Source organism: Cyphellophora attinorum (genome assembly GCF_001299255.1).
Source record: "Cyphellophora attinorum strain CBS 131958 chromosome Unknown Contig29, whole genome shotgun sequence".
NCBI lineage: Eukaryota > Fungi > Ascomycota > Eurotiomycetes > Chaetothyriales > Cyphellophoraceae > Cyphellophora > Cyphellophora attinorum.
In genome coordinates this window covers 6,613-25,426 of record NW_017253257.1, presented here as the reverse complement: position 1 = coordinate 25,426, position 18,814 = coordinate 6,613, and the positions used below count along the sequence as shown (strand labels likewise).

The window sequence follows — 18,814 nt, the reverse complement described above, 5'->3', positions numbered from 1 at the left end:
TTTCGCGTCTGCCAAGGCCTTCATGCTTCGCGGTGAAGTCTGCTTTGCTTACCGACTACAGACCTCCACTGACTCTAGGAGCACGCTGTGGACTGCTGAGATCGTGCTGGAACCTCGAACTACCATCCACGGGCAGCCAGACCCACCAGCGCCACACGGAAGCCCTCGATTGAGGGGCGCCCTTTGCGCCGTACAAACCTATCGCAATGGCGGCTCCCATAACCACAGTCTCCTCGTCGGAGCTGAGAGGCCTCAACCTCATCGCTGCGCACTCTCACATCCGCGGTCTCGGCGTCGATCTTGCCACTCTCGAAGCGAAACCATCAGCACAAGGTCTTATTGGTCAGGAAAAGGCGCGAAAAGCTGCTGCGGTCATTCTGCAGATGGTCAAGGACGGCAAGATCGCTGGAAGAGCCGTCCTCGTCGCTGGGCCTCCTAGCACGGGCAAGACTGCGATAGCGATGGGCATGTCACAATCATTGGGTCCTGATGTCCCATTCACGATGCTTGCGTCCTCCGAAATATTCTCCCTCGAAATGTCCAAAACCGAAGCCCTTACCCAGGCCTTCCGAAAATCCATCGGCGTCAAGATCAAGGAGGAGAGCGAGATCATTGAGGGCGAAGTAGTCGAAATCCAGATCGATCGAAGTGTGTCGGGCGGCAACAAGCAAGGAAAGCTTACGATCAAGACGACGGACATGGAAACGGTCTACGACATGGGCACCAAGATGATCGATTCCATGACCAAAGAAAAGGTCATGGCAGGAGACATAATCTCCATCGACAAGTCCTCGGGCAAGATCTCGAAACTAGGTCGATCATACGCCAGATCTCGAGATTACGACGCCATGGGCGCAGACACAAAGTTCGTTCAGTGCCCGGAGGGCGAGCTGCAAGTTCGGAAAGAGGTTACACACACAGTCACACTGCACGAGATCGATGTCATCAATTCGAGAACGCAAGGCTTCCTCGCACTTTTCTCGGGAGATACGGGCGAGATCAGAAGTGAGGTCAGAGATCAGATCAACACAAAGGTTGGCGAGTGGAAGGAGGAGGGCAAAGCAGAAATCATTCCTGGGGTCCTGTTCATTGACGAAGTCCACATGCTCGACATCGAGTGCTTTTCGTATATCAACCGCGCACTCGAGGCGGATCTCGCACCAATCGTCATCATGGCGAGCAATCGTGGCCACAGCCAGATTCGAGGGACAACATACAAATCGCCGCATGGGCTGCCCTTAGACTTCTCGATCGAGTCGTCATCATCAGTACGCAGCCATACTCCCAGGAAGAAATCTCACAGATTATCGCCATCCGTGCGCAAGAAGAGGAGGTCGACCTGTCGCCAGATGCATTAGCATTGCTCACGAAGATTGGACAAGAGTCAGGCTTGAGATATGCGAGCAACATCATCACGACATCTACATTGCTCAGTCAGAAACGAAAATCAAAAGAAGTCAGCATAGATGATGTCCAGCGAAGCTACAGATTGTTCTACGATCCTGTGCGATCTACTAAGCTTGTTAACGAGTACGAGAAGCAGTTCATTGGAGAAGATGGCCAGGTCAGCTTCGTCACCAATGGCACGAACGGCACGCATGCGGACGCAATGGATACTGCCTGAGCTGATGTTGACAAAGCTGGGCTTATTCGTCAGCAGACGCTGTAGGCCACCTTGTGCCCAATGCTCAAAAAGCTTTACGCTGCAATCCTGTGGCTGCAACCATGTCGTCGATTCGCCGATCGTACGCTGCCAGAAGGAACCCATCGTCATCGAGCATCAAAGGGCATCGCTGGCTTGATACAGACAATGCTTCTCCGCACCCCCAATTCTATGCAAGCCGGGGTGACAAGTTGTGGGCGTGGCCGTGCGGACAGGTGGTGATCTGACTGTCGGCTCCGAACACGCGTTCGAGGCGGCAGTGCGGACAGGTGATGAGCTGGATATGGGCATCGAGGAAGTATTCGGCAGACAGATCTTGTAGACTGGGTAGAAAGATCGAAGCAGAATGCAGGTATAGCGCCAAGCATGAGTCACTTCCCGAAGTCGTTAATTTTTCATTCACTGCCTCAATTCTCTCTTTAAAATTATGCGCGTCCAATGTCGATCCGATTTCTACTACCTTCGATGCCGCCATTTGCTGCTCGGGGCCCTTGCAGTGATAGCAGAAGACACAATATGCAATGACAATGGCGCCTAGGACGTTCCTGCCGTCTACGCCGCGAAAAGGACTGCCAAGGTTCAAAGGACTCAGTGACGCCTGCCCTAGGACGACAGTACAGTCAAGTAGGCACGACCGCTGCAAGTGCAGCCGCAGGAGAGACTTCTGCCTATAGGCGCTGTTACCAGATTCAACTTATTACAACTCCTCATCACATGTGCTTGAGCTTTCTCTTTTTCACCAGACTCTGCGAAGGATGCGGTTGTTCGCCGGCATCACGACTCATCATTCATCACAATGGAGCTGATGTACTCTCGCATCGAGCCGCTCAAGACGCTGCACGAGACTCGTTCGACTGATGAGTTCGGTGAGTATCCCTGATCTGCTTCTGTGTGCCATCTCACACATCTACAGTGGAAGCATTCGTGGTCGAGATCCCAGCAACATTGGCAAGCAAGGCACTGAGGTGAGTCGCTGGCCCGTAACGGTTGCCGTCTCATCGCTGACTAGGTCAGCATCGTCAAGCCGATTCTGCCGAATGATCGGACCCTTTCCTTCGCTCACCTGCGTCGTGTCTGCACTCTCAACCATCTGCCTGTCGATCTTGCTTGGAGGAGAGACTACGACTCGAACGGCCTTAACACGGTCTTTCTGCTCGTACCGAACTCACCGCTGCTGCCCTGGTACAAAATCTGTGAGACCTTTGCAGAGCACATCCAGATCGAAGGTCTTCCACGCTGCTTCAATGCAGTCGTACCACGCTACGCTCCCTTGACCTCGGAACAAGCCATACTCTGGACTGAACGATACTGGCCCACGCAATTCAATCCGGCTGCCCAGCTGCTTCAAGATGCTCCACCTCTGAACCAACTCCGACGTGTCATTGCCGAGCTCGATACCTCGGCTACGACCCACTTCTTGCAAATTGCCCGTGCTGCCGCCCACGATGCCAAAATCAACGGACTCGGCTGTGGCACCGGTGCTGTCATCGTCAATCCGAAGACCGGACAAATCATGCTGTTGCGGCTGATGCGAGGTGGTGGAGTGACGAGAAGACCGCCCACAACTGCACCGATAAGTCTGGACCTGGCCGGGCAGAGAACCACGCCCTAATGCGTGCTGTTGCAATGGTAGCTAACAAAGAGCTTCGCCGAAGACTGCGTACTGGAGGTCACCGTCGTTTCGCTGCCACTTGCAAGGAGACTCCATCTGGTCAGCCGCTAACCGAAACTGAGAACACGTATGCTGAAGAGTTTGCCAGTCCAGAGTCAGGCATGTCTACGCCGACCTCACCGAAGGAGATGGAAGGTGTGATGGCAAGCATGATGGCCATGGCCGTCACTTCTGTACACCGCAAGAGGAACTCGACTGACCTCACCATGGCGTCGAGCACATCCAGCGGGATGGCGAGTGTCGTTACCAGGGACCGGAAGACAACTTCGACTGAGATGTCTGGCTCTACTCTCGTACGGACAGATTCCAACAGCTCAACCACATCGACCGGCTCCAAGTCTGAAGGATATCTCTGCAGTGGCCTGGATCTGTATCTGACCCATGAGCCTTGCATCTGTTGTGCCATGGCCATGATTCATTCTCGATTCCGAGCTTGCGTCTTCGAGAAGAGGATGCCTGGAAGTGGTGCTCTGACCGCTCGTGATCGGAAGGACAGTCTCGGCTATGGTCTGTTCTGGCGACGTGAGTTGAACTGGCGTGTTATGACATTCCAGCACCTCGAGGAGCATCAACGAGGTCGCCGCAGACGAGACAATCAGAAGTATACTTTCCATGCTTAGAGAGCCACAAATTTTGGCGTCTTGGAAGGAAGGAGCAGTTGGAGGCCGCCCGGGCACTGTGTTACGACCGCAGGTCTACGAAGGCATGACTTACGAGACATTGATGCGTCGTTGGAAGGGATCACTTGTACCATGGCATGGACATTCTGGTATTGCTTAGAAGAGAAGGAATTGATCGCTTGCGGGCACGAGGTATGCCAGCAGGCATCTCTAGGGAGGACTCTGAGCAGATACATCACTACTCTTTAGAACACTGAAGGCATTGATAGGCTGTGGCAGACGCAGAGGCCGCCAGAGATGAAGCTTGATTCTACACAAAACCAGCGGCTGCACTCCACGTACTGCCTCCGGCGGGTCGAAACTCGATAGCCCCATTGAAATAGCCCGCCTCGTTCCACTGCCGCATCGTCCCACCATCGTAAGGGCCGTTGATGTGCCCGCCATCTCGCGCATCCGTCCATCGATATTCCCACATCTTCGTTGCGGTCGCCTCATTCCCGCCCTTGCCATTAGCTTCCTCCTCATGCGCGGGCTCAGGATCCCGCCACGCCTGCCCACCATTCTCTCGCTGGTACTGCCGCATCAGCATTTCGCGCTCGGTATCGTAGATATCGGTCATGCCACGGGTAAGCATTAAATCCGCGGCGGCGGTGAGGGCCTCGACATCAGACTTGCGACGCGTTTCGGCTTCTTCTGCTTTTGCATCGTTTTCGTCGTGGTGGCCATTCGCCTCGCCGTTGTTGTCATCGTCGTGGGAGGCTTGCTGCCTTTTCTGCCACTTCGACTGCTTCTTCGCTTTCGATTTAGTCTTTGACCTTCCCAGCCGAGCCAGCGCCTCCAGTACAGTCTCTCCAACCTCCATTCTCCCAATCAGACTCCCGAGCACATCCGCCGGCGACCGCTGATCGTCCTCCCGGTCTCGCCTACGCCTCTCTTCTTCCCGTTTCTCATGCGCCTCCGCCGCCCGCTTCATGTCCTTCTTGGACGTGCCCTCCAGCCAGCGATCGTGCACCGCGTCCTTATCGGCGGCTTTACGTACGAAGTTGCCGCTCTCGTCAAATGCGCCCTCTTGATTTTCGTCACGCATATTGAACGCGTCGAGTTTTGGTGCATGCCGCGTTTTGGCGCCAGCGCCGAGCTCTTCGTCGATCTCCTCGTCCAGAGCGGCACGACGCTCGTCATCTACCTCGCTTTCATCTGAAGAGCCGTCGCCGTCGGCGTCGTTAAGTTTAGCGGAAGCAGGTAGAACGCCATGCTTGTCCATGTACCGAGCTTCCTCGTCAGTCAGGTGCAGACGCGAGCCTACATGCCCGCCGCCGGTGCTCTGCTTCACCTGGCCCTCGATCTGATCGCCGTCAAGGAAGCGGACGTCTTTCTTCTTGCGCTTGCTCGCCGCATCACCATCCGAGTCATCCGCAAAGTCCTCCTCAAGGTCAGCGAACATATCTGCATCCTCCTCGGCCTTGCTCTTCCGCGCCTGCTTCTCTGCTTTAGCCCGCGCATCGGCTCGCTCGTCAAAGGCTGCTTCGTCGCCGGAGTCGCTGTCGAAGCCGTCGATGTTCACGGCGTTGCGCTTAAGGTGTGGCCGATTGGTGCCCACGACGTCCGCTTCGAGCTCGGCGTTGGCTTCGTCGTCTTCATCATCTTGTTCTTCGGCGAGGGCGGAGGGGTTGCGGAGGGAGAATTTGGGCTTTTTGGTGGGAGGGGCTTCTTTGCCATAGGTGGCAAGGGGCCGTTTCGAGGAGGACGCCATAATGTCGGCTCGAAATATGTGAGGGTGAGGTCCAGCCTGTGATGGAGGTTAGGCTGTGGTGGGATGGTCTGCTTTGGTGAAGCACTGCTTTGGTTTGGTAAACTTTTGGTGAAGTTGCCTTGCATGACGTATGCTTGACGCCTTGAAGGCAACACACATCTTCCTCCTCTCAAGAAGTTCTTGTTACTTCTTTGACATTCTAATATTTCGCTCAATCGCAAAAAGAATCAATCTCGTTCTCAGGAACCAACTACCGTCACCCAATCTATCGTTGTCAACCTTGGAAACGTTTTGAGCGCCATCACGAGAAGATCATGTACGGGTACGGGCGACCGCCGACAGGCGCGTCTCGTCGACGATTCGATGAGTACTACCGATGTTATCCGGTAGCGATGCTGAATGGGCCTGATCGGTCATATGTCAACTACGGAGGCAAAGTCTTCCTGCCGCCATCCGCCCTGCAGAAGCTCACAATGATGCACATCGCCTATCCAATGGTATTTGAGGTCATCAACCAGGACAAGATGACGCACGCCGGTGTGCTGGAGTTTGTGGCAGAGGAGGGACGGATATATCTGCCTTGGTGGGTAAGTACAACATTGGCACATTCGAGAAGCCATTTGATAACTAAATTGAGCAGATGATGAATAGATTGGGCATCAATGTCGGCGACATCATACAAGTGAAGTCCACGGATCTGCCCCCAGGAAACCTCATCAAGCTCAAGCCTCAGTCCACGGCCTTTCTTGACATCAGTGATCCTCGAGTGGTTCTTGAGAACGCCTTCCGTGGCTTCTCATGTCTCACTAAAGGTGATGTCTTCCAGTTCAGCTACAATGACAGTACCTACGACATGCTTGTCGAGGCTGTACAGCCTGAGACAGAGAAGATGGGCATCGTCACCATGGAGACTGATCTCAAAGTCGAGTTCTCTGCTCCGGTCGGCTACGTCGAACCCGAGCGCCAGAGCGGCACATCGACGCCAGCATCGATTGGCAAGAAGGGTGGCCATCTCCACGCCCAAGGCACAATGGCGCAGAGCATCAACTACTCCAGCATCGCACCTGGCTCAACCGAGGCGGCAGCCGGCGCAAGAGCCATGTCATCGAACTTCCTCACTTCAGTCATACGCTCAAGAAAACCGCGAAGACGCCAACACCTAATCCGTCAACGCCAGTGGCGGGCGCGAGTACGAATCAGCCTGGTCCGTCTGTCGTGACTAGATCGGGTCCACCGCCGCTGAGATTGCCGGAAGGGAAGTTGTTCTTTGGGTACGAAATCAAGCCGCTGAAGAAGAAGGGCGAGGACGGCGAGGAGCTGGGGAAGGATGAGAAGAAGCCCTTCTTTCAGGGTCAGGGGCAGACGTTAAGACCGTCAAAGAAGGGGAAGTAGTGCACATCCACACATACAGCCACGTCGCGCCACTCATGTGGTGCCAATATCATTGTGGAAAACAGTACAGTTAGAGGCCGCCTGGTAACTAAACTTCTCTATGGTCACAAGCTATCAACTAGCAACGCTGTTGCATCACTCATCAACTACAGTCTCGGCATTCACTTAGCAGTTTTCTAGACAGAGTCCTCCCCACATTCACAACACAACATCACTTGAAGGCATCCCGACTCATGCAACCAGATAAGTGGGGCGGCCTCTGTCGTGAATGTAGCAATGGCAGACGCTTCGACATCCCCTCGCCGTCGCGAATCGCTCCTTACGGCTGCACTCCGCAACAGTCCTGCCACTGCCGTCTTGCCAAGCGCCATCAGCGACTGGATGGCTTCAAACGCTCTCGCCAAAGTCAAGATCTGCGCCTTGAATACCGCACGTCTCACCGCTCTCCTCATCAAGCCACGCGACCGCAATTCCATTCTTGATCCCGAAATCGCATGGACCTGCTCGAACAAGTTCCCGACACGCTTCAATGCCAACATGATCACCCTTGGCGGACCAGAACCAGACAAGGCATCTGCTCAGACGAAATTGGTGAATCAGCTGATCGACCGTGGCTTGATTGACAACTGGGAAGTTCTTGATAGCTGGGCCACATTGAAGCTGGAGTTATGGGGGCTCACGAAGAAGTTTGAGGGCGAATGGCTCTGGTTGGACGTGAGAGAAGGGTCGACAGCCGGTGGTGTGCATTACACTGGTGAGGACGTACGCAAAGTAGTTGACATGGAGGAACTCGCTGAGTTCGAGGAGGCCTGGTGGAAAAGCAAAGCCGGCATAGCCAACACGGAGACGTGGTATCAGGTGCGCGACGTGGTGGCAAATGCGAAGCGCTTCCGCGATTTTTTGCTTGACGATCAACACATCCAAGTCTGGACCATCCGAGACGAAGAAGCAGTCATCGCAGGCTGTGTCACCTATATCTCAGACGGCGTGGTGAGCATCTCGGATGTGTCCCTTCCGCCGAGGGCTCATCGGGCTGATCGTCTGCGCTTGCGAAAGCAATTTGTCACAATGGCAGCTCGTGGAGGGCTCCCCGTCGTTGGCTGGTCTGATGGACAAGGACTAGCAGACATGAAGGAGTTGGGCTTCCAGTCCGTGGGCAAGATGCAGGTGTGGGAGCGGAAGGCCGCCTAGTGGGTAATACCTGGTGTATTCTTGAAATAAGGCAAAACTGGATATGCATTCAGGAAACCATGTCCAGGAGGACTCTACGAGGATATTCATGAGCTTTTCTGGAACAGTCCTCCATACCAACATCTGACACCAATCCACTTCCTGGATCTGTCACCCAGACTGGCCACATCTCGCTCCTCGACCGCGACCTCCTTGACGTCTCCCAACAACGTCAGCCCATACTTGGACGCCGCAGTCTTGATGTCTTCAACAGAATGCGGATAACTTGCTGGTCGGATCTTCTCATTCGTCTTCGGATCAACGAATCCAGCCTGGCTGATTGCTCCCATGTCATGGTGCATATTGGTAACGAGGAGGACTCCGCCGCGAGAGAGTATTCGCGAAGCTTTCTTGAAGTACAGATCGCATGGAACGTGTTCTAGGACGAGCGTGGAAACAACAAGATCAGCGCCTAGCACTGATTGAGGGAGCTCTTCATCGGAAAGCAAGTCCATAACCTCAAAATTGATCATGCTCTGGCGGTCATTGTTCTTCGCATCTGCAACCTTTCGCTTTGCAATAGCTAGCATCGCCGATGAGGCATCGACTGCAATAATATTCGTCGCACTTTCGCCCACGTCTGAGGCCAGCAAAGCCATAGTAGCCCTGCCTGAGCCGGCACCCAAATCCACCGCTTTCCAAGGACGAGGTCTTCCGCTTAGACACTTGAATGCATCTTCCAGCAGCCGAGGAAGTTCTCTCGAGTCCAGTAGCTGTAGAAAATTTCCATCGTGGTCGTAGTGCTCGGCCCAGAGGTTGTATGCCTCTGTCGTGGGGAGATAGGTTACCTTGCGTTGCCTTTCGGTAGCGCTTTCCATTGTGGCTTAGCTGCCGGTTATGCTACTGTCAGTTTGGCAGGCGCGGCGTGGGGAGACGTCGTAGTATGTAGGGCGGCGAGCGTCGTCTTGCTTCCTGCACCGATCCTCACAGGTGACGGACCAGCGATGTGATGCATCACTCTCTACGAAATGCAGGATGGCGTGGGTAGAGGTGAAAGTATATCACAGGACGCGACTTGGCACGTTGTGAGTCATTACCAGACTACGATAAATGCTAATTCGATTCCTACAGAGACGTCCATTCGTATTCGCATTCGCAAAGCATTATGGGCATATCGAGGCTCAGATCTGTAAAGCGCATCGCTCGCGCCAGCAATGTGATTACTTGCATTTGCCGACTATCACCTACCGGCTCGATCGCTGGAACCAAGTTTCTTCAGCCCGAGCAAAGAACCGCGAGTTGTTCCTCGCCGAGATGACGCCCGAGAAGCGTCTCTTTCTCGTGTCTCGTCCTCAGAATGGGCTTGTCCGTCTGATTTGCCGAAGCACTGCCTTGCTCTCTGCTCGCTCTCCTGAACGCTTCCAGTACTTCATCCTTGCTGGTACCTAAGAGCAGAGCCGACTCTCTTGCTGGAACGCTCTCATCCTCGACCTCTACCTCCTTCTCCAAGTAAAAGCAAAGCAGCTCAATCAGCTCCTTCTTCACTTCCAAGCTGGTCTGTCGTGTTTTGAAAAGGCTTGTGACGACCATCAGTCCATCAAGCTCTTCGAAGACGCGGATGTTGGCAGGCTGATCCATGAGTGCCACAGTGAGTGCTCTGAGTGTCGCGATATGGACTGCCGGGCAGCAGGATGGGTCGAGAAGATCTAGGAACAGCTGATCGGCAACGTGTCAGAATATCGGCAACAGAAAGCGCTTTTAAATGGGTGATCTTCCAAAACTTACATTGATGTTTACCTCTCTCCTCCACAGCTCCCTCGACGGTCGATGTATTAGGAGGCAGCCCACCAGCAATTCCAGACATCCTATCAGTAAGAGGTCGTTCTCTCCACTACTACCCTTCCCCAGTAAACGCTCCAAGCAGCTGATGAGGTGTACACAGACGTTATACTGGAATGAATCCTGCAGGTTGATGAACGCTCGAAAGGCAGGATCCGATGCCAATGATTTGAGAGGCTGTGCTTGAGGCTTGGTTGCTGAGTGATGTGACAGGCAGATTTGACTGAGCAGTCCAGACAATTGCTTGAGCCCTCTTCGGACTTTGTTTGCTGATGTTGAGGTGAGACTGTCGAAGCTGAGGGACAGAAGTGACTCCATGATGGGCACGATGGCGGCGGGAGAGACTTTGCTTTGCTGCCAGTGATGGCTACGCAGACCTCGGTGTTGCAGACACGCAGGCCAGCCGATTCGTGTTTCGTTATACCTGCTTGAGTGGGGCGGTGATGGTGGCAGGCGAAATCGTGGGTAGCCTGCTGCTGCTTGCGATGCGACTTACAAGCTCAAATGCGATCTCCGTTTGCCTGCTTCCTGCGCGCGTCTTTGAATACAGAAATGGTCAGACGTGTGCTGTCTTGCCTAGGTCGCGATGCCCACGGCCAGATTTGGATGCTGGGTTCACGGATATGTTCTCCGACGGTTTCCAGGACGACCGTGACCGGGGACGGGAATCTGCCAAGCCTGGGCACATTCTGGGACCGGAGTACGGGAGTTCTGAAACGCGTGTACACACATATTCTCATTTCGCGCAGATGTCTTTCGGGCGACAGAAGGGCGTGAGGCTTGAGCAGGAAGCAGCAGGCAAGCCAAAGACCACGAATGCGCGTTAATGTGGTCGATGGGGCCAGTCAGAGCTTCCTTCTGGGTGGCATGACACATCATCACAAGCCATCACCCTAATGGAGTCGCCGTCGATGCCTAGTGAACGTCTGATCCGGCGGCTGGAAGCTGCTACTTGACTGCGACCCGAAGAGCCGCGACGATCTTTCTGCGGAGATTCGAATGAACCTCCCCAATCAGGTAGGATGAAAGAGCTGTGCGTGTTACAGGCTCTGCTCTTGTGCAACTTGCGGCGCAAACCGATGCGACGGGATGGAGTCGCCCTCAGAGTCGATTACTCAGAGTGATCGCCAAAACCCCTGTCGTTCCCCGGCTCCTGGGATTTGACGTCCGCTTTCGGCTTGCTCAGAAGAACACTGATTGTTGACAACGAGACGGACTAAGGATGGGAAGTTCCTGATGAAGGCTAACAACAGGCCAGCTATGCGGCACAGTGACTGCTGGTTGACACAACAAGGCCATGGCAGCTTCGGATCATGCTATGTATCTAAGTCGTGGCTCCTCATTCCCACCTTAACGGCTTCAGATACAGGTGAGGCAATCTCGGTGGAGGCAGCCGACGCGCTGAAATGGTTGCGGAATACATCTTACGGTCCTGCGATGTGCCATGGATTCCAGATTGCAGGTAGAAGGAGGAGGACTGCTGTTACAGCTGATGCATTGGATCTACGAGTTGAGCACGGTGAGAAGTCATTATGTCCGCTTCATAGCAGAGGCTCCAAGGTAGGAGTTGCTATAAAGGACCACATGGATGATGTCGAGTTGGAACTTCGAGCAGCACGACAACATTCCTTATAGGCACACTATTTTTCCCTTCCGGCGCACTCGTTTTTAACATTCGTCGCAATCGGTTTCATTTGCAGTCTCACGAGAGACATCTATAGCAACCCGACATGCACTTCACTCTCCTCATCAGCGCTGGTCTGCTGCCAGCTTTGGTCCTTGCAGTTCCGCTCCAAAGCCGCCAGGCAGTTTGCTTTCCCTTCAATTTGGTTTGCTCTGCAGACAAGAAGACTGTGAATGGCCAGTGCGTCGATGGGCGGACATTTCCGGTGTTGAGTTGCAAGAGTCCCGACTGTTTCGGAACTCCACTCAGTAGCGGAGGGAGTGTTGCCGCTTGTGGGTCTGGCGGCAGCACAGTAGTCTTCGATCCCTCTGGCGCAGGCGCCGGCTCTTCTGGCATCGTCGACGTTCCCAAGGGTAGTACCTTTGGCAGTGTCGAGCAGTCCGGCAGCGGCTTCAGCGGAGGCACATCTGGTGTTCTGGCTCGGTCGTGGCGGGAGCACCTTCGGTCAGCATCTCGATTGATCCAGCCTTCACAGCTTCTGCTGCGTCAGTGAAGACGACTACCACCTCAACCATCGTCAAGGCCACATCCATTGCAAAGCCAACAACCACATCTGCCGCAAAGCCAGCCACCACCTCAACGACCACGACTTTGGTGAAGCCCACGACTGCAGCAAAGACGACAACCACCGCACAAAACACGACTACGGCAAAGCTACGTCTGCGACACCTGCGCCGCCGAAGGGTCCTCCCAAGCCGCCCACGTCAGAACATGAAGACGACGACGACGAAGAAGAGGAGGAGGAAGAAGATGACGGGTGTTAATCTGCCAAATTGCAAGCTCACAGCCGCGCCGGCACAACAACTCGGCTTGTCATGCGTCGAACAAATGGTCGAGCAGGTCTCGCTCTGATGAGATATTCAATTCTGGGAAGCAAGTAGCCGTACATACATTAGCAAGATGCAATACACACTCGTTTAGCCATCAAAGAACGCAATTCCGTGAAATGTGATGTTCGTCTTCTTCTCAGCAGATTTGCAGCGCCACATTTGGGCTTCGAAACAAATCCATGTCTGCGATGCCTCGTGTAAGACTCGAAAAGGTGCTTGTGTCTGCATCAAAAGACGTTGGTGGGCGGAAGTGGCCGCAAAATCATCACTCTTGTGATTGGCCGGATGACCACCTTGCGGATCCACTTGACATAGCTGCGAATTGCAGGAGCTCAATGCAAAAAGCTCTCATGCGAACATCATCCCTCTGCTGTCGCTGTACTGACCAAGACTTCTTCTCGCTCGACACACGCGACCACCTGAGGGTCTCCTCCCACTCTCCGAGGATCCCACCGCTGCGCGAGTCGTACCTGGCGTGAGAACATTGGCAGCAATGGCTACTCCCTCCGCGCTCGCCTCGAGAGCTGCGAGGGCTACTCGACCGACACTCCGAACACCGCGGCTACAGACCCGATCAGCGAGCACATTTGCATACGAGACGGGCGAGGCAAGCGGGGTCAAGTTCGCAAGCAGAGAGCTGCCGACCGGCGTCACAACTCTGAGCGTGGTAGCCCGGGCTGGCTCACGCTTTGAACCTCTCCCTGGCTACAGCGATGCGCTGAAGACGTTTGCATTCAAGAGCACCAGCAAGCGGTCAGCGCTGCGGATAACCAGAGAGATCGAGCTGCTTGGCGGTCAAGTTCAGGCCTACAACAGTCGCGAGAACCTGGTACTGAAAGCTAGCTTTCTGCAAGATGACCTTCCGTACTTTGCGGAACTGCTTGCAGAGGTGGTCTCGAAGACAAGATACACAAGTAGGTGCATACCGGCAAAGTCCCGATTCTCCCTCTACGCATCCTACCCCATAACAGCGCACAATTCAAAAGCTCCGCGACGAAAGACTGAGCAGACAATAACTGACATTCAAACAGCGCATGAGCTACAAGAAGAAGTACTCGAGACGATGAAGCTAGAACAGAAGACCCTACTCGCACAGCCTCTCTACCTCGCCCTCAACAGCGTCCACGGCGTGGCTTTCCACAAAGGTCTCGGCTGGCCACAAACACCCACTTCCTCCATCTTCACCAAATACGTCGACGCACCGGGCGTGGCTGACTTCGCCGACGCCGCCTATGCCCGCAGCAACATCGCCGTGGTCGCAAACGGTGCCAAGCACTCCGAGCTCTCGAAATGGGTGAAGGAATTTTTCGAGGAGACATCGAGTGGGAACAGCAACGTCAAGATCCAATCCACACCCTCCAAATTCTATGGTGGCGAAGAACGAATCGGACACAGCTCCGGCAATGCCCTCATCCTCGCCTTCCCTGGTTCCGCTGCTTTCACCTCGGGCTCGGCTTACAAGCCCGAAGTTGCTGTCCTCGCAGCCCTTCTCGGAGGCGACTCTGCCATCAAGTGGTCGCCTGGCTTCTCGATCCTGTCGAATGCCGCTGCTGCGACCCCAGGCGCCAAAGTCGTGACCAACCATGCAGCCTACAGCGATGCGGGTCTACTGTACGTAACCCTCACGGGCAAAGCCAGCGACATCGCGACCGCAGGCAAGAACGTAGTGGAGGCAATCAAGAAGGTTGCGAATGGAGACGTCAGTGATGAGGTTATCAAGAAGGCGGTGGCGAGTGCGCGGTTCAGTGCACTTGAGGGCGGCGAGCAGGTCGATGCGGGCATTGAGGCCACAGGCAATGGTTTGATTGTGGGCGGCAAGGCGTTCCAGATAAGTGAATTGGCAAAGGGTTTCGAAGGCGTGTCGAAAGCAAAGGTTGTTGAGGTGAGTACAATGCCTTGTCCTGCTGGTATTAGGTTGTATGATTTGCTAACACGCGATCCTTCGAACAGGCTGCGAAAGCACTCACGAGCCAGAAAGCCGCGGTTTCGGCTGTGGGAGATCTGTATCAACTGCCATACGCTGAGGATCTCGGGTTGAAGGTGTAAGTTGCGAAGCATGGTGGCAGAGTCCTCGGCAACGGATATGTGACGGTGACGGTGTGCGGCTTGACCGGGTCTCGATTCATTCTCGCCACCCCATGACGCCGAGACGAGCTTGAATGTGGACGGACAAGTGAAACGTTCAGATGTCGACCGAATGAAGAGGATGGACACAGAGAGTGGTGCGCTTGTACATAAGCTGCGAAGGTATGCAAGTGCTCTTGCGGACTTGTTCCTGCGAGGATGCCTCAACTGGCGGCTCGGACCGGGCTTTGTCGTTGGCAGGGCATGGTGTAGAAAACTTAGAGACAGCACAGAGCAGGGTGGAAAATTCTGAAGCTTTCACAAATCAAAGATTATCACTTCGGCTGCGCTCTGCGAGTGCTGCTTATGTCAAGACTGAAGCAACAAGCACGAGAGCTACTGAAGGATGCATTCGTCTGGACGAAGACATGCATCAAGGGGCGCATATGTGTACCACAGCCATGCCAAGGTCTCGCATCGCTCTTTTCCCTTTTCGGTTCTGTCCGTGCTTTATATATGCTGAAGCCAATGCCACATTGAAACCCGTCTGTGAAAAGGAGCACTTCTGCACCAACTTTCATCAATTTGCCCGAATCAGCCATCCCGATAATCCTCATCATCACTCGGTTCATCATCCAGAAAGTCCTTCTCAGTTAACTGCGTCTCTGCTGGCCGCTGGTCACTCATGCTAATCGCCACAACCGAGCACCGTCCATGTATGAAGCCCTCCCCGCCGTCGCTGATGTCTGCTTCGCTTCGCTGCTCCAGCTGACGCCGGCTTGCTGTACGAAGAAGGTCTTCGTTCTGAGATTGGCGGTCAAGGACTGCTTCTCGGAGCCGGCCGGAGCGGCGGCCTTGAGAGCTGGTTTTGGCGTCGGAGTCACTGGTGGCCGTAGCGGCGTCGGATGAGGAAATCTGCGGGCGAAGAGCGGGTGGACTGGCGATGTTCCGTGGTGGGGAGGTGTCGAGGAAGACTCGCTCGATTTTGCTGATCCATTTGTTGCGGAGCGCGGCTCGTTCACGCCAGCTGCCGTCACGAATGATGGCTTTGATGGAGACATGACGCAGTGAATCAAATTGGGGAGCCATGTCGACAAGGCTTTGGAAGAATTGCTCGGCTTCGGACAGGTTGATTTGGCGTAGCTCCTTGATGGCTATGCTGACGAGCGAGGCAGGCCAGGTGGGACTGCCACTTGGAAGAGCATCTTCGAAGAGGGGGTGGACTTCGTTGTAGGCTGAAGGATCGCTGTAGGACAGATCAAGGGTGAGGTGGCGCAGGCGCGGAGTCCAGTGAGCGAGGTAAGTGAGAAAGTCTAGTGACATACTCTGGTTGTGTTTGAGTGTGAGACTGGTGAGGTGCGCGCCGTGGGAGATCAAGAAGGCGCTCAAGTACTCCGCGAGGAAGGTGATGTTGTAGGCTATCTCCAAGGACGTGAGCGTCGGCGGCAGAAGTGGCGTAGTGACCTCGTCCAGAAGTGTGCATGAAAGTATTGAGAGCGACTTGAGGTTGGGCAGTGCTGTTATCGACGTCGAGAAGAGTTGTTGGGCCATGGGTAGCTCGGGAGACTTGTCCTCGAAGGAGAAGTTGAGGAGGGTGAGAGACTCAATTTGGGAGAAGCAGGCGCGAGTATGGGCAGCTGACATGATTCGTAACACCTCGATCGGGCTGGACAGTCGTCCATTCCACTCGAAGGCCTTTAAGCGCACGTTGGCCTCATCAAATTTATCGAAGAGCTCCACGGGATATGTCCATTTCTTCTTCTTCATGATGAACTGACTCCATGAGAATCTGGCGGCATTGTCGTCGTTGTTGAAGAGTCTGATCTGCTCCAGGTTTGGCACACAGTCGAGCAAATCGAGTAAGTCGATGGCGTTTTTGCCCACCAGAAGTTCCGAAACTTCGATGTCGAGCCGCTTGATTCTGTTCCTCGGCTTCTCATTCTGGCGGAGAAGGGCTAGAAAGCTCTTTGCTCTCCAGAGCGGATACAATGGTGGAGCGGCAAGCAAGGCACCCGTGGCAGCATCTTGAAAAGATCTAGACAGTCTCCCGATAGCGCACAGCCATTCTACTGAGCCAGTGGAGCGGCCCCTGTCTTCGTAGAATGGATATGCGGCATGGCGCAGAATAATGATCAGAGCCTCGTAGGGAAGATTCTGCCACTGAGGAATCTTGCCTGATGGAGGAAGAGGAAAGGCGATCGCTTTCTCAGGTTGGAGGAGGTTCAGAGGATTCGGCTTCCGCTTCTTCCAGGGCGCAGATATCGAGTCTTTTGCACTTCGAGTAGCATATTTGCGCTTAGTCGGTCTCCGCCTCTTCGGCTTTGAGGGCAACGTAGCCTGCTGGGCAAATCGAGTGCGTATGAGGCTTGACCGCCGCCCTGGCTCTGGTCGGGAGACCAGAGGTTCTTCCAGCGAACTCTCATCACTGGCTTCGCGATACGACTGAGGTCGACGCTGAGATCGGGACGGTCTGTCATCGCGAGAAGGGGCATAGTCGAGATCGTTATCCGAATCCTCCGCATAGAGAACTCTTCGGGTGTGGCGTAAACGCGTTGGCGATGTCGAAGCCATGACGGAGTGGTCGGAGCGGCTTCAGTGAGAGACTACAGCGCAAGTGCGCAAGCGAACGTTGTTGATAAACACAGTCCTCGACAGTTGAATATATTTGTTTGTCGAATCGCAATGCATGCGTGAAGGGGAATACACTTTAGAGAAGTGACGTATGTAATGAGAGTGGGGGCCAGAATATCTGTAAACACTGTGGACGTTTACTTCGGCAGATCTTCAACTTCGTCACTTCACCAAACACATCCAACTTCGCGATTGTTGTCCTGTCTGGTGACAGAAATGGCTGATGACTGCCGTCTGTTCTCGGACAACGGATGAGTCGACGGCCCGCCATGCCGAGAGCACCTCGACGCGGTCCTGCGGGGGGAGGTGAGATCGCAACTGCAGCAACCCCCACTAGGCCGGGGAACAATCAGATCACCGCCGCGATCCCCCCCTTCATGCTGGACACGCCTCCTCACGCTCCATTCGCGCATGAACCCAGCTACAACCCTGGTCCGTCGATCGTTCCCAGTCACAACGGCACGCAACGAGATGAGGATCAAGGGGAAGGATCCCAAGCATCGACGCATGCGTTGTCAGTGGCCTCAGAAGCGCAAGAACAGGCAGAACAGTCGTATCTAGAGTCCATCCAGCAGGAGGCAGAGGATTCAAAAGTACTGGCCGGTCTACGCGACATATCCTCACTAGCGACCTGGACACTATCCTCCGCCAAACCAGGCTGCGCTCTCGCCCAACTACGCAGTCCGAACACGAATCTCTTCTGGCAAAGCGATGGACCACAGCCTCATACACTCACGCTGCATTTCTTCAAGCTGGTAGCGATCGTGAAGATGCGCGTTTACCTCGACTTCGATCTGGACGAAAGCTACACCCCAACCAAGATCAAGTTCTTTGCCGGCATGAGCGAGGGTGGATTGGTAGAGTTTGGGGAGTGGACAGTACAAGATGTCATGGATCCGGAGACCGGCGAGATGCGTCCGCACGTGGAGATCGTCAAGGGCTGGATTGAGGTTGATCTGAAGGGCGTCGGTGGCAGGGAGAAGCGCTATTTTGAGGTTGCGGATGAGGAACAAATGGATTCGAAGGAGAATGCGGGTGCTACAGACGTCTCAAGGCCAGGGGATGTCCTGAAGGCGATGGTAGTGCAGGTTCGAATCTGCGAGAATCACCAAAATGGAAAGGACACGCATGTAAGAGGCTTTCAAGTATTTTCCAAGGACGACACCGTCACCAGGGAAGCCGTCAAACCTAGACTGAAGAAGAAGCAGAACAAGACCACGGATGCTGATGATGGAGAAGACTTTGTCGGCATCAAGCTGGCAGACTGGATGAGGGATCCTGAGATTCGATAAAGCACGCTACGATGACGATTATCAATATCAATCGCCCAAATTTTGGGCGAAGTCGCCTTTCGTGTGACAAGACTTAGGTAGTCAACCTCATGGCAAACGCTTCACAAGTGCACGGTTCACCATGCGACTTCCACCTTACACACAGCTCCACCTCTCAACACGTACTCATGGCGCAAACTCACCACAGCACGACGATTGCCTGTC

General features: G+C 54.4%; 12 protein-coding genes across 12 annotated transcripts; 7 read left to right on the top strand and 5 right to left on the bottom strand.

Annotated features, from left to right (window-relative positions):
* Positions 1 to 206: 206 nt before the first annotated feature.
* Positions 207 to 1,624, top strand: AB675_9991 (RuvB-like helicase 2; the record flags this gene model as incomplete). Its single annotated transcript, XM_018150572.1, has 2 exons — positions 207 to 1,268; positions 1,304 to 1,624. The coding sequence occupies 2 exons, from the start codon at positions 207 to 209 to the stop codon at positions 1,622 to 1,624; spliced, it is 1,383 nt and encodes a 460-aa protein (XP_017996626.1).
* Positions 1,625 to 2,459: 835 nt separating this feature from the next.
* AB675_9990 (uncharacterized protein) lies at positions 2,460 to 3,275 on the top strand (the record flags this gene model as incomplete). The annotated part of the gene is made up of 3 exons (XM_018150571.1): positions 2,460 to 2,529; positions 2,577 to 2,628; positions 2,678 to 3,275. The coding sequence occupies 3 exons, from the start codon at positions 2,460 to 2,462 to the stop codon at positions 3,273 to 3,275; spliced, it is 720 nt and encodes a 239-aa protein (XP_017996675.1).
* A 100-nt stretch (positions 3,276 to 3,375) lies between these two features.
* AB675_9989 (uncharacterized protein) lies at positions 3,376 to 3,747 on the bottom strand (the record flags this gene model as incomplete). Its single annotated transcript, XM_018150569.1, has 1 exon — positions 3,376 to 3,747. The coding sequence occupies one exon, from the start codon at positions 3,745 to 3,747 to the stop codon at positions 3,376 to 3,378; it is 372 nt and encodes a 123-aa protein (XP_017996696.1).
* Positions 3,748 to 4,265: 518 nt separating this feature from the next.
* Positions 4,266 to 5,708, bottom strand: AB675_9988 (LIN1-like protein; the record flags this gene model as incomplete). Its single annotated transcript, XM_018150568.1, has 1 exon — positions 4,266 to 5,708. The coding sequence occupies one exon, from the start codon at positions 5,706 to 5,708 to the stop codon at positions 4,266 to 4,268; it is 1,443 nt and encodes a 480-aa protein (XP_017996650.1).
* Positions 5,709 to 6,022: 314 nt separating this feature from the next.
* On the top strand, positions 6,023 to 7,100 carry AB675_9987 (Ubiquitin fusion degradation protein 1; the record flags this gene model as incomplete). The annotated part of the gene is made up of 3 exons (XM_018150567.1): positions 6,023 to 6,295; positions 6,349 to 6,916; positions 6,964 to 7,100. The coding sequence occupies 3 exons, from the start codon at positions 6,023 to 6,025 to the stop codon at positions 7,098 to 7,100; spliced, it is 978 nt and encodes a 325-aa protein (XP_017996588.1).
* Positions 7,101 to 7,376: 276 nt separating this feature from the next.
* On the top strand, positions 7,377 to 8,291 carry AB675_9986 (uncharacterized protein; the record flags this gene model as incomplete). Its single annotated transcript, XM_018150566.1, has 1 exon — positions 7,377 to 8,291. One exon carries the CDS (start codon positions 7,377 to 7,379, stop codon positions 8,289 to 8,291), a length of 915 nt encoding a protein of 304 aa, XP_017996606.1.
* An 86-nt stretch (positions 8,292 to 8,377) lies between these two features.
* On the bottom strand, positions 8,378 to 9,148 carry AB675_9985 (uncharacterized protein; the record flags this gene model as incomplete). The annotated part of the gene is made up of 1 exon (XM_018150565.1): positions 8,378 to 9,148. One exon carries the CDS (start codon positions 9,146 to 9,148, stop codon positions 8,378 to 8,380), a length of 771 nt encoding a protein of 256 aa, XP_017996622.1.
* Positions 9,149 to 9,545: 397 nt separating this feature from the next.
* On the bottom strand, positions 9,546 to 10,427 carry AB675_9984 (Cell division control protein 14; the record flags this gene model as incomplete). Its single annotated transcript, XM_018150564.1, has 2 exons — positions 9,546 to 9,986; positions 10,056 to 10,427. 2 exons carry the CDS (start codon positions 10,425 to 10,427, stop codon positions 9,546 to 9,548), a joined length of 813 nt encoding a protein of 270 aa, XP_017996636.1.
* Positions 10,428 to 11,839: 1,412 nt separating this feature from the next.
* On the top strand, positions 11,840 to 12,557 carry AB675_9983 (uncharacterized protein; the record flags this gene model as incomplete). The annotated part of the gene is made up of 2 exons (XM_018150563.1): positions 11,840 to 12,216; positions 12,269 to 12,557. The coding sequence occupies 2 exons, from the start codon at positions 11,840 to 11,842 to the stop codon at positions 12,555 to 12,557; spliced, it is 666 nt and encodes a 221-aa protein (XP_017996651.1).
* A 559-nt stretch (positions 12,558 to 13,116) lies between these two features.
* On the top strand, positions 13,117 to 14,669 carry AB675_9982 (Cytochrome b-c1 complex subunit 2, mitochondrial; the record flags this gene model as incomplete). Its single annotated transcript, XM_018150562.1, has 2 exons — positions 13,117 to 14,505; positions 14,574 to 14,669. The coding sequence occupies 2 exons, from the start codon at positions 13,117 to 13,119 to the stop codon at positions 14,667 to 14,669; spliced, it is 1,485 nt and encodes a 494-aa protein (XP_017996670.1).
* Positions 14,670 to 15,281: 612 nt separating this feature from the next.
* On the bottom strand, positions 15,282 to 17,258 carry AB675_9981 (uncharacterized protein; the record flags this gene model as incomplete). The annotated part of the gene is made up of 1 exon (XM_018150561.1): positions 15,282 to 17,258. The coding sequence occupies one exon, from the start codon at positions 17,256 to 17,258 to the stop codon at positions 15,282 to 15,284; it is 1,977 nt and encodes a 658-aa protein (XP_017996682.1).
* Positions 17,259 to 17,587: 329 nt separating this feature from the next.
* AB675_9980 (Anaphase-promoting complex subunit 10) lies at positions 17,588 to 18,610 on the top strand (the record flags this gene model as incomplete). Its single annotated transcript, XM_018150560.1, has 1 exon — positions 17,588 to 18,610. One exon carries the CDS (start codon positions 17,588 to 17,590, stop codon positions 18,608 to 18,610), a length of 1,023 nt encoding a protein of 340 aa, XP_017996697.1.
* Positions 18,611 to 18,814: the final 204 nt, after the last annotated feature.